Raw genomic sequence first — 18,147 nt, 5'->3', positions numbered from 1 at the left:
ACTTTTTTACACAGAGAATTGTGAGGGTCTGGAATCAACTCCCCAGTAATGTTGTTGAAGCTGACACCCTGGGATCCTTCAAGAAGCTGCTTGATGAGATTTTGGGATCAATAAGCTACTAACAACCAAACGAGCAAGATGGGCCGAATGGCCTCCTCTCGTTTGTAAACTTTCTTATGTTCTTATGTTCTTATTTACATTAACTGGACTGGCTGGTATCCTTTTTAAAATCGGACAGGTCTCCGTGGATGGCCCACTGTCGTAAACATAATTAATATTAAAATTTACCTTTTAGATTTCATCTACATTATTTTGATTTGATGACTAAAAAATTTAATTAAAAAAAAAAAAAAAAAAAAAAGCACTGGACCTATTCTTGGTCAAACAGCACACTAAGCTCTTTTACTTAAAGAAAACAACCTCTGTGGAGACCATAATCATAATAAAGACATCTTGAACATTTAGGTTCTTCTATTTCAATTTCCTACCACTAGAAATGACTACACACCACTACTAAACCTGCATTACATCCTTCTTGTGCTCCACATTTTACATATAGTACATTTATCATACACTGCATATTTATGTTGTATGAGTATAAGCATGCAGGAAGTTATTCATTCAGGGTCATGGCTTAGATTGCAATATTCAGAAATTAGCCACACACAGCCAATTAGGTCCAGGTTAACATATTACAACCATAATCCAGTTTTAAATATATAGTAGCAACAATTTACCTGGTGAAAGATGGGCTGTGTTCAGTCAAGGCCACCAGTAGTTTTAAAGCATACACTGGGATGGGGTCTGGATCCATAAGAAGTTTCTCATATCTGTAATACATTGTTAACTGCATTAACGGGGGACATTCCTTAAACCACAGCATTTGCACAACCAGTGTGTGAAAAGTGCAGTGGTGAGGATCACAGTGTGATAATTCCACAACTATTGCTCACGTTGATGATTGTTTGTTACACAGTCCCTTTCAGGCCCTTATGTTTATTGTACCGTGTGCCTTGACAGAAGTCCACTAAAACATGCTACGCCCCCTTGCTTTATTCAACTGGTACAGCACACTCAGGTGCATTCTGTGCTCACTGTTTACAAGACAAAAAGAAAAAATGCACACTGCAGTTTGGACAGATTTAAATAAATTTGTGCCGGATGTCCTGCACATGTAAATAGCGTGATGTGTTAGTTGTGTAAATGTAAGTTTAACCCTATCCCTGCCAAATATCACAGGTATGGCCATTCCCTAATTCTAATGTATATAAAGGAAGTAAAGGGGAGAGAAGTTCAGAGGAAAGGCTGAGAGCAGCAGCTTGTGCTCCCAGCACAGGCACCGTGATTGGGTGCAGTTTTGGTTTGCGTTTATTTAAATCTTTTTGGTTTTTGTTCCTGTATTACTAATAAAAGTGTGCATCAGTGCTTAACTGCAGTTTGTCTCTGGATCTACTTCCTGTCAGTAACCAGCCTTGGCTGGGACAATACCCTTTCACAAAGGTAAACAATATCTGTATTATCGTACTCGTTATGTGCTCTTAATGTAATTTACTCTTGCACGCTAATATTTTTACTGTAAGTTTACTGTTTAGTCGAATTCACTCTTAAATGTAATTACAGTATTTACTGTATTATTTATTTTGCTCTTATTTGAATGTGATCTTATTTGCTACTGATTTTACTGTACTTTATAACAGCTAATATCTGTAAAGTGACATTCTGTAATGTGATACTTTGTACTGTCATATTTTGTAACAACTAAGTCGCCCTGGATAAGGGCATCTGCTAATACATAAATAATAATATCTAGACCTGCCAGGCAGTTTTGCGGCTCCCAAGCCCCAGTATCAGTACCCGTCCAAGTGTGTTTGGTTCTCAATGTGCCAAGTTTAAAATCAGCAACTTCAACTGTTCCATAGAAAATTTTGAAAGTTGTTTTTTTTTTCAAAAATGTGTCAGGCAGCCATCTTGTTTAACGCGAGTTTCTTAAAAGTCAGTTGTATTGCTACAGTGTCAAGGATAGTGCTTGTGAAGTTTCAAGTTAGTCAAGTAAACAGTTTGTCAACTGAGGCAGTTTTAAATTTCAGATGTAAACTACACCTGGCAGCCATCTTGTTTTATAAAACATAACCATTTTGACATATTTGTATTCCATTGTTACTGGGACAATAACTACCATGTTTGGAGTTTGTTGGTCAAACGGTGTTCAAATAGCAGCAGTTTGCTGTTAAGGGCGCATTTTGATAAGATTTGTGGCAACCATTTTGACATTAATTTATCACAGAAACTTCTGCTTTGCAAACTTGATGCGGGTTTGGATTTTGATGATATATGCCAAGTGTCAGATCAATCAATTCACTGTTTCCCAAGAAGATGATTTCGAAAGGTTTCTAAAAAAAAAAGTGTCAAACGGCCATTTTCGTTTCCAGTCAACACCATTTTTTAAAAGAGTTGTATTGATACAGTATCAGGGAAGATGCTTGTGAAATTTGGAGTTAGTCAAGTAAATTGTTTGTCAACTGATGAAGGTTTAAATTTCAAATGTAAACTTATAAGTGGCGGACATCTTGTTTTATATTATTGGGACTATAACTAACAAGTTTGGAGTTTGTTGGACAAATGATTTTCAAACATTGAAAAGATTTGTGGCAGCCATTTTGACATTAACTTATCACAGCAACTTCTGCTTCGCAAACTTGATTCGGGTTTGGATGCTGATGATATATGCCAAGTGTCAGATCAATTGCTTTACCAGTTCCCAAGAAGATTTCGAAAAGTTTTGTCAAAAAATGCGTCACGACTCCAATTGCAAGTATGCAGCAGCAATTTTTTTCAGCATCTGACAGCCAATTTATCCAGCTTGTTACCTGCCAGTCAGAACCTGATCAGTCACACAGCCTCGAAGCAGCAGCAGTTTAAAGTTTTGTGAAGAAAAAAAAAATATATAAAAAATACTAACAACAACAATAGGCTTCCCTGCCTTTGGCTTGGAAGCCTAAATACAAATCTCAAAACAAGATTTTGCACTGATTCTTCTTAATTCAATAATAAATTGAGAAAGAGAAAACTGAAAGCTGAATGAAAATCCCTACAAGATGTGGGGGGTACTCACTGTGGAAGCAGTGAATCTCCAATGAGAGTTAGTAGTTTGTTATTTGAATTCAGCCTCTCCCCCTTCTCCATGGCTTCGTGGTTGACCAACAGCACAGTGTTTTCTGACAGCAACCGCAAGCTGTAGATTCTCCACTCCACTTGAGGGAATAATGAAGACATTTATTATGATGCCATTCTCTCACAAAATTAAATTTTGAAAGCCTCGTATCATATTGATGTGTCTACACTTACCATTTTTGCTGAATGCAAGAGAGACCATGGGTGGAAGGATGGAATCCACAACCTGAATAATACAAAAATAGACTTAAAAGAAGTCTCCTTGAGCAAAAAAGCTGTGCTGCTTATTAAAAAAAAAAAAAAAAAAAAAAAAAAAAAAAAATCAATCAAGAGCTACTCTCTTTTCAAAATAAGCAATAAATACAACAGCTGCAGACTGCTGCAAGTACCCAAAAGAATAATTTTGATAATATGTAAATATGACTTTTCCATTTGTCTTTGATCTTTCAGACGAGAATAACTATAAAAGCTTGTGTTGAACCTTTTTATAACTGAAATTAGTTTATTTTATTTCCATAGAAACAATTACAAAACATCCCACTTGACAAGATTAACAGCGTTGTTACAGCCTGCACTCAATTTTATTTTTTAAAGAATTACTAATGAGCAACATAATACTGCTTGTAATAACAGGAAGTTGTACTCATTGGAATGGTGAAGATTATCATCAGTTTATTTTTATTGTATTGAATACACATTTTACTAGAAAAGCAAAGAAATAGAAGTTTTCTGGTACTGTATATAGCAATTCAGTGCTCAGTAAATTCGCTACATTGTGACAAAAAGTTGTCATGAAAAAACTGACAATTTTCTCTGCTTATATTTTCGTAAAAACGTCAACAGGAGTTATAAATGATTTCAGCTATCAGTACAAACATCTGATGACATTAACTATGTGACTTGGAAGAAGAAAAAAATTGGTTTAAGCTGTAAACCCGAATTACAAACCAGGATCGTGATTAATGACTGAAATAGTACAGATATATTTCTCTTTTTTCAATACAATAGTTTTTTTATATAAAGCCTTTCATAAGAGTTATTACAAACAACAATTAAGAATAAGCCAAAATCAAAAGGGTACATTTAATATACTTTTTAAAATCGAAAGTGAGTCAGCCAAGCAAATACTCAGGGTATTTGCTCTCAGGGGCTCTTGCTGCCATTTTAAGCTAATGCTGATTGTCAAAGGACAGTGAAAAAGAAGATTTTCTCAACTGATGTCTGGATCCAATCAGAGGAAAAGAGGCATGTTTGTCAGAAGGATTAAAAGATAAATAAATCCGAGTGTCATCGACATAGAAATGAAACCCTGCGTTATGTTTCCAGAGGACGTATATGTATACGCATCTGTATAGACGGGATGGACTGCATTTAAATAACAAGGGAACTAGTCTACTCGGAGAAAAGATCCTCGAGCAGGTTCGGAAGCATTTAAACTAGAAAGGAAGGGGGGAGAAATCAACAAAAAAACAGAAGGGAGACCACATCAAAACAAGAACAACAACTCAGGTAAGACAACCATTAAATGTATTTATCTAAATGCTAGAAGTATCAGAAACAAAATTCTAGAACTTGAAGCTACTGCACTAACAGGTAACTATGATGTGATAGGTGCTACAGAAACGTGGTTATCTGAGAGTGATGGGGACGAATATAATATTTGTGGGTATACACTGTATAGGAAAGACAGGCAGGACAGAAGAGGAGGAGGGGTAGCGCTATACATAAGAAACAGTCTTGAAGCCCAGGTGTTAAACCTGGACAAAGAAAATAAAACCGAATCAATATGGGTCAGAATAACGGACAAAAATTCAAAAGGCATAATAATAGGAGCATGCTATAGACCGCCAGATTCAGACGGTGAGCACAATAATCTGTTATACAATGACATTAGAAATGTGTGTAGCAAAGGAGAAGCCATACTAATGGGGGATTTCAACTTCCCCCAAATAAAATGGGAAAACCCGGTAGGTAGTGCGAAGGATGAAATAGAAATGGTGGAAATGACAAATGACTGCTTCCTAACACAATTTGTGAAGGCACCCACTAGAGGGGAGGCATGCCTTGATTTAGTCTTTTCAAATAACGAAGATAGAATAACTAAAACAGAGGTCAGAGAACCACTGGCAAACTCAGACCACAACATGGTCTCATTTGAAGTGTTTTTTAAATCCCCAAAAGTAAAGACTAAAGCTAAGGTTTACAATTTTAGAAAAGCAAACTATGAAGGTATGAAACAGAGACTAACAGAAGTAGATTGGAGTAAAATAGAGAAAACACCCACAGAAGAAGGATGGTTGTTCTTCAAAAATGTAGTACTAGAGGCGCAAAACAATTACATCCCTAAAGTAGACAAATCTAAATGTAAAACTAAATTGCCAAAATGGTTTAATAGATCAATTAAAAAAAAATATTCAGCGAAAAAAGGCACTTTACAGAGCATTAAAAAAGGACCAAAAAGAAAGTACGCAGAAAGAGTACACGGAACTGCAAACGCAAGTCAAAAAGGAAGTTAGAAAGGCCGAGAGAAATAGAAATGAACATTGCTAAGGGAGCTAAAACCAATTCCAAAATGTTTTTCCAATATTACAACAGCAAGAGAACATTCAAAGAGGAGATTAAATGTTTAAGAGATACAAATGGCAAAATCGTAGAGGAAGAAAAAAAAAATAGCAAATATGTTAAATGATTACTTTTCACAAGTTTTTACAAAGGAAGATACTGACAACATGCCCCACATGTCATCCAGTTCCTATCCAGTTTTAAATAACTTTAGCATAACTGAGGCAGAAGTGTTAAAGGGACTAGGAGCTCTTAAAATAAACAAATCCCCTGGGCCGGATGAGATCCTCCCAGTAGTACTCAAAGAAATGAAAGAAGTTTACAATGGTTTCTTACAAATGAAAGAATTTACAAATGAAAGAAGTAATTTACAAACCGCTAACCAAGATCATGCAGCAGTCTCTTGACACAGGGGTGGTACCGACAGACTGGAAAATTGCAAACGTAATACCGATCCACAAAAAGGGAAACAAAACTGAACCAGGTAACTACAGACCAGTAAGCCTGACTTCTATTATATGCAAACTTATGGAAACTATAATAAGATCCAAAATGGAAAATTACCTATATGGTAACAGGGTACTGGGAGACAGTCAACATGGTTTTAGGAAAGGGAGATCGTGCCTAACTAACTTGCTTGATTTTTTTGAGGATGCAACATCGATAATGGATAATTGCAAAGCATATGACATGGTTTATTTAGATTTCCAGAAAGCTTTTGACAAAGTCCCGCACAAAAGATTAATTCTCAAACTGAACGCAGTTGGGATTCAAGGAAACACATGTACATGGATTAGGGAGTGGTTAACATGTAGAAAACAGAAAGTACTGATTAGAGGAGAAACCTCAGAATGGAGTGTGGTAACCAGCGGTGTACCACAGGGATCAGTATTAGGTCCTCTGCTATTCCTAATCTACATTAACGATTTAGATTCTGGTATAGTAAGCAAACTTGTTAAATTTGCAGACGACACAAAAGTAGGAGGAGTGGCAAACACTGTTGCAGCAGCAAAGGTCATTCAAAATGATCTAGACAAGATTCAGAACTGGGCAGACACATGGCAAATGACATTTAATAGAGAAAAGTGTAAGGTACTGCACGCAGGAAATAAAAATGTACATTATAAATATCATATGGGAGATATTGAAATTGGAGAAGGAATCTATGAAAAAGACCTAGGAGTTTTTGTTGACTCAGAAATGTCTTCATCTAGGCAATGTGGGGAAGCTATAAAAAAGGCTAACAAGATGCTCGGATACATTGTGAAAAGTGTTGAATTTAAATCAAGGGAAGTAATGTTAAAACTGTACAATGCACTTGTAAGACCTCATCTTGAATATTGTGTTCAGTTCTGGTCACCTCGCTATAAAAAAGATATTGCTGCTCTAGAAAGAGTGCAAAGAAGAGCGACCAGAATTATTCCGGGCTTAAAAGGCATGTCATATGCAGACAGGCTAAAAGAATTGAATCTGTTCAGTCTTGAACAAAGAAGACTACGTGGCGACCTAATTCAAGCATTCAAAATTCTAAAAGGTATTGACAGTGTCGACCCAAGGGACTTTTTCAGCCTGAAAAAAGAAACAAGGACCAGGGGTCACAAATGGAGTTTAGAAAAAGGGGCATTCAGAACAGAAAATAGGAGACACTTTTTTACACAGAGAATTGTGAGGGTCTGGAATCAACTCCCCAGTAATGTTGTTGAAGCTGACACCCTGGGATCCTTCAAGAAGCTGCTTGATGAGATTTTGGGATCAATAAGCTACTAACAACCAAACGAGCAAGATGGGCCGAATGGCCTCCTCTCGTTTGTAAGCTTTCTTATGTTCTTATGTTCTTATATACTGAGAAGGGAGCTAGGACCGAACCCTGGGGGACCCCAGAGGTCACTAGCAGAGAACCTGAAGAATAACCTCCCATTGAAACAAACTGACATATGAAGGAAAGGTAAGGTTTAAACCAGTCAAGCACTGTGCTGGAGATACCAATGTCGGATTTCAGAGAGTCAATCAATCTCCCATGGTGTACAGTATCAAAAGCAGCAGTGAGTCGAAGCAGTACAAGAGACAATTTACCAGAGTCTGCCTGTAACAGAAGATCGGTACTGACCTTTAGCAGCACGGTTTCAGTACTGTGTAAAGATCTAAATCCAGACTGAAACTGTTCAAAAAGATTATGTTCCAGATGTTCACCCAGTTCAAGAGCTACCACTCGTTCCAGCACTTTAGCCAGGAATGGCAGATTGGAGATGGGCCTATAGCAATCAAGGATCTCATGGTCCAGCTGGGGCTTTTTAAGCAGAGGCGTGAGTGATGGTGGCGATCTGGAAAGTCTGAGGAACGCAGGCAGAGAGCAAACAACCATTTAAAATCTTTGAGATTGGTGACCCCATGATTGGCAAGCACTCACAGACCAGTTTAGTAGACCATGGATCAAGCACACAGGTGGCTGACTTCACGGCAAGAATTAGTTTGTCAACTGCAGAAACAGGCTAAAAAGACAACGAAATTTAACGGTGTCCAGATTTCAAGTACAGGTGGAAGCTGGGACAACCGCTGAGAACAGGGCTCTGATGAAGTCATTTCTAGGCGGGCATGATAGAACCAGAATTACCTGCAGGGTGTAAAATATTTTGAATTGTCTTAAACAGGAAAGCTGGATTCCCTTTGTTTGAAGTGATCAGGGAAGAGAAGTGGGTGGTTTTGGCAAGAGAGAGATATTGGTGTTCCTTAAATGAGATGAAGTAGACTTAGAACCCAGACTCTCTCCACTCTCTGACAGAAGACTCCTCAGATCGCTCCTGTCCAATTAAAACTGGCAGCTGAGGTAACCTTCACAGTTGCCAAGTCCGCTTATAATAAGCAGAACTGGGCTTGTTTTTGAGAGTCGCCGGTTGGAACTTGCATAAATACCCATACTCTAACATGGGTTTGCTTGTTTTGGGCTTTGCTTGTATTGGGCTTTGCTTGTATTGGGCTTGTTTTGAAAGGCAGTGTCATTTGGCAACACTGGTAACTTTCCCCATCTGTCTCACAGCAGGCAGTGCCAATTTTGGGAATGAACTAATGCTGCACTTCAGCCCGTTTCATCAGTATCCGCCACCTCCCTTTCAAGTGTCCACTACCCATATTTGCCCAAGCACGGTGTTGAATGCTTCCTCTGCAGCTGTCAGCACTCCGGACAGGTAGGCTTTCTAGCTTAGTATACGGAGCATCACCTGATCCCCTATATGCTGAATTGCCTGAATGAAAGGGAGATATATACACACATACATATATATATATATATATATATATTATATATATATATATATATATATATATATATATATATATATATATATATATATATATACATATACACACACACACACACAAAACGTCTCCACCGGTTTTCAGCCATGGTGATCTGCAATACAACTTTGTACCCCTGAGTTTATTTTTAATTAATGAGTCGTAAGATACATTAGTTGAAACGGTATTCACACTAATGACATTTGAAAAACTGTTTGGGCAAGAATAGTACAACACATTATTAACCAGCCACGCACAAGGTATTTTGCTTTATTACAGCAGCTTAGATTCACTCGTGTACCAGTTCTCTGCACATGGAAACCACATTTTCAGAAAAGTTTCACTAGTAATCTACAAAAACAGCACGAGCACTTTATGCACAGCTAATTTACATATCAACCCCCACCTTTCCCATTGATTTGCAAAACAAGGATTGTGTTTAGGTGGATGGTATACAATAACAAGGGTGAATGATGGAGAAGACAAAAGTGATCATAAGGTGTTCAAAGGAGATAAACTGTGGTACAGTGTGCTTTGGAAGAGAGTGCATTATTAACTATTGAGCCACACCACTTCCACGTCCTGAGGAATGTGGTTTCTGTAGGAAACAGAATCCAGGAGGTGTAGCTTCGCTAAGTGGAAAGGTGTCCTCATGCTTGACAAGTCTGTTAAACCAGGAATGTTTTTATCCACCACAAACTCATTCAGTAGAGATTTATTTGCCAGAGAACAGCACTAAACAAAGTGAGTCAAAATGCGCCTGCAACCTGTCTCTCAACACAACTATATCACAATCTCATGATCTAAACTGTCTGAGATTTACCATTAAAACTCAAGACATCTGGTTTGATTGCATTTACCTGTTACCCGTTTGATAAATACAGGTTTACGGTTGTCACAGCATGAACTAATTTAAACCTGGTTTCAAGAAGGTGCATTTGATATAGAACTGATATCTGGTCTGAAGAAAGATGAAGTTCTTAATACCCTTCCCCCTCCGAGTGGAAAATAATAAAAATAGATAAAAGAAAAGAAAAGGAATTAAAAGGAGCTTAGTGACAAACAGCTAATATTTATGCCTTTAAGACGCTTCACTGAATAGGTAGTTAGCAGACAATACCACTAATAGTTTGTTATTTAGATGGCATTACTGTTCTTCCCAAAATAGTTCCCTGAGATGCGGTATAATCACCAGCCCAAAGAAATGTATAATTTAAAATGTGGAGGAAAAAAAGAATAGTTATAAAACATCAACATCCTGTTAAATGACCAGTGATTTTATAACTTTAAATGTTTAAAACCTAAACGAATCCTTTCTATTGGCCAAACAGCAAATGCAGCCATTTTATTTACAGAAAATCGATCTCAGTGGATAACCATTTCAAAGACAGAGGCTAGCTATATTTGTACATGACCTTTTTTCAGTTTCTTTCAAAGGACTGCCCACACCTATTAAACCTCGATCAACTCCTTCTTATGCTCTACATTTTAGATACATATTGCCTTATTTATTTCAGTATAAAGTATTTTAAAATATTAATATCTTTAAGCCGCTTTAGTGAATAAATTAATAGCAAACCATTAATTTTAATATTTATAACAAGGCATGTGCATCACACTTTGGGAGTGTTGTTATATGCTAAAACCATGTTTAAATGTACTGCCAATACTTACTGTAGAATGATACTGCATCAAAAGAGCTGGATGCTGTGTAACTGCTTCGATTGCTGCTAAGGTGTTCCTAATAAGCTCTTCTGAAGCTGCTTGTCCTGAAAATAGATAAAATATCCCTTTTACAGATTATGTTTAACACTCATGTCCATAAACAAGTAATAATGAGCAATACTCACCTACTGCACTGTCTAAACTGGTCTCACTAGAGTCTATTGATTTGATGTGATTCTGAAAAACAAACCGAGCTTATGAAAAAGTTAAATCTACATTCATTAATATAAAATACATGCATATTCTGTGATAAAAACTTCAAAACGACTTTTGTTGTTACTAGCCAAAATAAGTGTTTTCAGGTGCCACAAACAGAATGTTCTTTTTCACAGCTAAAATAATCAAAAGCGAGAAAAGAAAAAAATAATCTTCCCAAGATGATTACCTTGCTGACATATACTTGCTTAAGCTGAATTTACAATTAACTGTTGTTTACTGAATACAGAATACAAAAAACAATATATATTAAACTCAAGTCAAGCAATATAATAGGCCAATAGAGCAAGATAATTACCTTGGTTTTATAATCTTTATATGCATGCATATATATATAATAAAATTCCTACATCACAAAGGAAAATTATACAAAAGGAAATGAGGCTTAACAAATGTTACAACATTTCTGTGATCACCCTGTGATGTTTTGATTGATTAATTATAAGAATTGTCTAAATAAAAGTGGCCAAGTGGCTTTGAAGAGAAGGGGAGTGAAGGGTGGTATATTGTTGATTAACAAATCCAGTTAGTGCTATGAATCCACAGAAAACTCTGTATTCGTTGTGACAAAGCTTCTTGATTGACAGTATAACTTTGAACACCGTTCTGGGTTCCTAACATGTCTTTGGTGGATAAAGCATGTTTTGGAACGCTAACTAAATTTAACAGGATAACGCTAATCCGGTTTACTGACTTTAAATATATAATTCACAAATCACAGATTTAATATACTTTGTTTTAACATACACTGAAGTCAGGTCTATGCATGGTGCCTTACCTTCCCACAGACAGCTATTGTCTTTGAAACCTGTCCTTTTATACCTCCCTGTCTTAAATTACGAACATGTGTATTAGTTTAACTGATTGCCAGTCAATCAGTGTTCTTGCATACCTACAGCATTCTGGGAAATGTTGTTTATCATTTCTCGTTAGAACAGCAAGAACTAAATTTCTTTATTTTCATAAACAAAAGCAATTTCATCATCACTTTGTAAACCTTCATCAATTACATGGACGCTGGATTTTTACATTTTGTTTCTGGCTTTAACCACTTTTCAAACAAGCTTATAACCCACTTCCGGACGTCAGGTGATAGTACTTCCTAAACAAGTTGAACACATTAACTTTTTTTTTTTTTTTTTGAAAGGTAAAGGGCATTTTGTTTTATATAATAGCACAATTAACAAATAGCTTATGTGCACTAAACATTCACTAAATATTGGTGTGATAAATGCTTATATTTTAAATGCTTATTTTTTTCTGCAGATTTTATTTTTAAAAATCACTTACCAGTAATACCCCAAAACTAAAAAGAAACTCTTCTGTCACCACATGTGGCCTAAATATCTGTGGAGATAAAACAGGAAGGCATGCCGTGAAAAAGGAAAAAAAAAAAAAAAAAAAAAAAAAAAAAAAACACATTTGTTCTAGCTTAGCTACAAACTGTGAGCCTTTTTAAAACAATTAGACCGTGAATAATTATTCTGTGCTTAATATTGTCAACTTAGTTTCCACCTTCTATCTTCAAGCCACTTAATTTATAAAATAACATTTTATAAATTGAACTGTACATTAAAATAAGGCTTTAAAATACATTTTCTTTGTTTTAGCAGGTTTCTACTTAAATACACTATCTTTCCATTTGCTGTTAAAATCGGTTTACAAAAACAAAACAACATTTGGTGAAAAAGCTTGCCAGAAGTCTGGCTTCTAAAAATACATTTCTAAATTTGAGAGGAATGTGTCAAGTCTAAAAAGCTAAAACTATTTTCAGGAGATAAACTAGTAAACAAACAGGAATGTAAACAAACTCTAAAGACAAAAGGTGCAGAGACTACACCAGGGGTTCTCAAACCGCGGCTCATGGGCCGCATACAGCCTGGTATAATTTTTTGGGGGACCCGCATATACTTTCACTTATTGAGCCTTTCCACAGTTAAATAAATAAGCTGTTTTTTGTTTTCAAATCGTATGGGATTTTTCTCCACTGGAAGGGAGGCTTCCTCAAAAAACCCCTTTCATGGCTTCTATTTGGACTCTCCCAGCTGACCTTTTTGTTTGTTTGCAAAAAAAAAACAAACAACGTACATCCATTCAAGTTAACTCTGCCAGTATCCAACAGTGACATGCAAAAATATAAACTTGAAATAATGAAAGACTGTCTGCAAATACAACAAAAACGTATGAAGCATGTTTGACAGAGGGTGAAGTTGTTACACTTGCCAGCTGCGTTAGCGAATTTGAGAGGTTTTTCATTGAAGCATCTGACATTTTGTTAAAAAAAAAAAAATAGATCTGAATCAGTTTGTTTCCGCCCTGAGATTGAAGCACTCTGATGATGGAAAATAATGTCAGTCCAATGCACAGGAAGACTAAGATTACTTTAATAAAAATGCATTGTGCTGCTTTAGAGCCAGAATCTCATGTGACGGAAAAAAGGCAAGCACGTCATTCTGAAATGCCTCATTTAAACAATACCTGCGTTCCTGAAAATGTTGTGTCCAATGGGAAGTTGGTCTTATTAAAACCATTTTTATGTGTTTTTATTTTAGTAAACGTAACAAATGTTACCATTCCGTCCTATTACTATAAAAACAGATGTAGGGACCTGCTATTAACGCAGTCACACAAGCCCCAAGGGAGCAGCACAATAACACGTACTGTTGAACCACTCTGGGATAACATCTAAACTGCAAAATTATTAGAAGCGCACAAACATGGAAACAGAAACCAGTCTGAGGGTTATAACTAATCAACAGTTTATTATGTTGGTCAGGATTTTGCCACAGCATTCACCACAGCTCTGGTTACAGTGCATACTGTAACCACATGCTTGCAGACACATGCTTGGCAATCATTTAAGTCAACGTAGATAGTGTCCAGTTCAAGGTTTGTATATCTATATATATATAATATATATATATATATATAATATATATATATAGATATATATATATAATATATATATATCCGTAGCATAAGACCAGCAATCCTTGCACAAAGCAAGACAACAATTATGATTTTTACACAACTGTGACGGCCGGCTCACCAAACAGACCCGCTTGGGTTCTTTTCCCTTCTAAAATCACAGACAACACACAAGATTGAAAGAAAAATAGCACTGATGCGCAACTTTAATAACAAAAATAAGCAAAAAAATCAAAACAAACACCTAGCTCCTTCACAGCACTGACTAAACATTCGTTGCAGGTTCCTGACTAGCTCGCAGGATGGATACGCCGTTTACCTGCCAAAAAAAACCACACAAATAACACAAGTTCCACATGATACCTTTTCAAAACGACTGCTCACACACACAGTCGGGCTCCTCACTCAGCAGCAGCCCAGAACAGACTGGCTGCCTCTTTTAAATACCCTGCACCTGGCTCCAATTTACAATTAGCACCAGGTGCAGGGGATTATCTAAACAATAAAACAATTAAACAATTACAAACCCTTAGCTCATTTACCCAAAGTGCATTTTCACATGGTTGTTTAAGCAGGGAGGATTTTAACCCCCTACCTGCTATCTCACAACAACTTTAACCCCTTTTTATACAAGCTTAAAACCACAGTGTCCTACTACTACCGGAGAGAGAGAGTGTGCTTCAAATCAGCACTTCCCTAAATAGCAGCACACATTTATCTCTACTCAGAATGCACTTTTAACACACAATTAAATTGTCATTTTTTTCAGAACAACTCTAATATACATTATCTATACAAAAACCTATACTCCATACCCAAGCAAACACAGGAGAAATGTGGAATACTTTATTGAAAATAAATATAAAACATACAATATCAAATAAATACAGATTACAACCAATAAAACCATCTTATACATTACATAATTCAAACAGTACATCCTAAAAGTATATAAAACACATAAAACAATTAATCAATCTTAAAATACACTTTACAGATTTAGAACATGCAATAAAAATTGAAATAGTGAAATTACATTACTGGCCAATCAATAAAATCCCAAAAATGGTTCCATTCATTAAAATCCAGGTATCTGCTTCTCTCAAGTACATAGTGTTGTGTAAAATACACAAAATCATTAAAAAAATATACTAAAAGAGAGCTTGTATAATATTAAAATCACTAAAATCAAATATGAGCAAATTCATTGCCCAGGTACCCCAAAATTCCGCCCTTTTGATATTAAAATATCCATAACTTTTTTTCAAACAGTTTATTAAGACCTTGGTGAGAAGTTTAAAATGATTACATACTAAGCTTATGAGTCTCCAATTTGCAATATTTGTTGTCCCCTTTCTTAAACAAAAGAATAATCAATGCCTCATAAAATGAAGCATGTAGGCAGCCTTTATAATAATAATAATAATAATAATAATAATAATAATAATAATAATAATAATAATAATCTTTATTTTTTATAAAGCGGTAGGATGTGAACGGTGCATTATATGCAGAGTCACTTACAATAGGACATCAAATTAACATCTCATCCACAGGATGTCAGGATGTAGCACAAGGAGGTTAAGTGACTTGCTCAGGGACACACAGTGAGTCAGTCAGTGGCACAGGTGGGATTTGAACCGGTGACAAGCCCTGGACTTTATCCACTGGACCACACTCCCTATCTAAAAATTATTTAAAAGGTATGTTAAAATTGGGCTTAAAATATTGCTAAAATGCTTCTAAAATTCATAATTTAACCCTTTTGACCAGGGACGTGTTCTTCCTTGCCTGTTTAATGGCCTCCTCTACTTTTCCTGCTGCTATGGGATTACTAAGCATTTTTACATTTCCATCATCTAAACTGATATTTAACAAAAAAAAAAAGTTGAAAAAACCTCTTTATCCCTCAGTTAAAAACTGGACCTTCTTACTTTTACTATATATATATATATATATATATATATATATATATATATATATATATATATATATATATATATAGTAGTTTTTCGAGATTTACAATTATACTGTATTTACAGTATAATCGTAAATCTCGAAAAACTATATATATATATATATATATATATATATATATATATATATATATATATATAGTTTTTCGAGATTTACGATTATACTGTATTTACAGTATAATTGTAAATCTCGAAAAACTGCTCACTTCTAAATCTTTTGTAGTCATTTTTGTATTACTTTAGTATAAATACATGTTAATTTCGATTCATATGTTGTTTTTTTCTGACTTTATGTGAACGAAAAGACACACATTTGCCCGTTTTCCCATTGGAAATAGTGATATTTTGAAATATCACTGTCCTGGTCACAAAAGCAAAGTTTGTGGGGAATAATAGCCATTTTCTATACTTTTGAGGCATAAGCAATTAGGAAATAACACTTACTACCCAGGAAAAAAAAAAAAAAAAAAAAAAAAACAATTGTTACACGGTATAATCTATTCATTTCAGTGTCCTTGCACACATTAACTATTAAAACCCAGTCAGGGACAAGTTCTACGGTTTTTAAAACCTGGAAATCATGACCCTGAAACAGAATGGCAATCCTGTCTGCCCTGTCTGTCCCATCAGACCAAAAACTGGAACCACTAACCCATTCTCTGAAATTTCTGAATATCAGCTGTCGATTCCTCTAAACAATAATCATAACTTGTCTGACTTTAATGCATCAAAATATTGAGACTGCCATCGTTAAAATAATAAATAATAAAAACCCATACATTGTAAAAAACCATGATAAAATTATTTCAGGAAGCACTAATAAACACTACCTATCTGTTTTCTTGTTCTGTCCAATAACGGAGCCCCCGCACTCAGATGCGTCTCTCTTAGCTTGAGCAGGTGCAGCTGCCCCAGCCTTCAGTTTGACCTCTCCGGTTTAAGACAGCACTAAAATGTCTGGCATTATAATGTTCCCTAGCTCATCAACTGAGCTTTCAGCAATCATGTCTAGTATGTTTTCCTCTTCCAGCTCGCTGATCTGAGAATACTAATTTGCTGTTGCGAATACTGAAATGAGTGCCGTCACCTCTGAGCTGATCCCCTGTAATCTCCCTTCTACACTCTTTGCTTCCTCTGGAATGTCCTTTGATGTTGACGGCTGTTCAGAAGCAGTCTCAGTCACATGCAAGTCAACTGCAGCAGGTGCTTCACTCTCCACTGGAGGCTATGTCACTATAGGTACACTGGCCTCATCCGCAACAGTTGGTCGCACATCGATCTCTCCTCCTTCTGTTTGCCTTTCTTCTTTTTACCCTCTGCTCTTTTGCGGGTTGACTTGAAGCTGTCACTTCAGGTCCTATAGCTTCGTATCTGGCTTTGAGTATTCTCACGATTTGATGTTTGCCAACTATTTCAGCTGCACTTACTGTCTCTTCAACTCAATCAGTTAGCTTCTTTGCTTACATGCCCAGCTTCACCATCTCTTGTTTCCCCGCATCTTCCACACTTTAGTACCTCAGTCACTGGATAAGTGGTCGGGAGAGCCCACTTTCTGCATTGTTTAGGCTGACCCAGATAAAAACAGTGTCCTCTCTCTGGTCCAAGTATGAATGTGTTTGGTAACGGTGCAGCACATACTCTTCACCCTCTTCCTTCCTTAGCCTCACCCAGAACTTCCAGCCTGCCATCCAAAACCTCTCAGCATCCAGCACTGGGTACATTTCTTATGAACTTTGCAGTGTCTGCTAAGCCAAAATACAATGTAATTTACCTCAGCACTGTAACAGACACAGTTCTTACCGTAGGCTGGAATACTGGAATACCTGGAAATTGTTCCATTCACAGGTTGTTCTTACTTCTTGGTACTTTTTGCACAATATATCAAGGTGCTGCAGGACTTTTAAGCTGACATCGAATTCTCATGTTCCAGACAGCCCAATGAGAGCAAACACTCCTCTGGGTGATAAACCCAGCGACTCTTTCAGCACTTTTTCCAACAAATTATGTTGATGGGATACAATCAACAATCACTGTGTATCTAATGCATACAAATTTTTTCTTCTCAAGGCAGAAACTGGCTCCCCCTGTAACTACGCTATAAAATGATCTGGGAGCTGCCATCGTAGAAGTCCCAGACCAGTTCAAAACAGAAAACAAAAAAAAAAAAAAAAAAAAACAAATGCCCAAAATAACTTTTGGCACCAAACAGGCCCCTCTCACAAGGAAAGAAGGCCTTTATTCAAACACTGAGCATTCATTATTAGCTGTACTCACACGC

At 36.3% G+C, this 18,147-nt stretch overlaps 1 protein-coding gene across 1 annotated transcript in view; it reads right to left on the bottom strand.

The window, feature by feature from the left end:
- The window catches only part of ulk4 (unc-51 like kinase 4), a 235,374-nt gene that overhangs the window by 123,875 nt on the left and 93,352 nt on the right, over positions 1–18,147 (bottom strand). The window contains exons 25-30 of the mRNA XM_041248083.1: positions 12,256–12,312; positions 10,875–10,926; positions 10,699–10,793; positions 3,346–3,397; positions 3,113–3,251; positions 738–830 (exon numbers count right to left, since the gene is read on the bottom strand). Coding sequence (XP_041104017.1) covers positions 738–830; positions 3,113–3,251; positions 3,346–3,397; positions 10,699–10,793; positions 10,875–10,926; positions 12,256–12,312 — 488 coding nt within the window. The remainder of the gene's footprint in view (positions 1–737; positions 831–3,112; positions 3,252–3,345; positions 3,398–10,698; positions 10,794–10,874; positions 10,927–12,255; positions 12,313–18,147) is intronic.

The sequence above is a fragment of the Polyodon spathula genome, chromosome 4 (genome assembly GCF_017654505.1).
Source record: "Polyodon spathula isolate WHYD16114869_AA chromosome 4, ASM1765450v1, whole genome shotgun sequence".
Classification (NCBI taxonomy): domain Eukaryota; kingdom Metazoa; phylum Chordata; class Actinopteri; order Acipenseriformes; family Polyodontidae; genus Polyodon; species Polyodon spathula.
The sequence above is the reverse complement of the archived record's forward strand: the minus strand, read 5'-3'. Positions and strand labels throughout refer to the sequence as shown.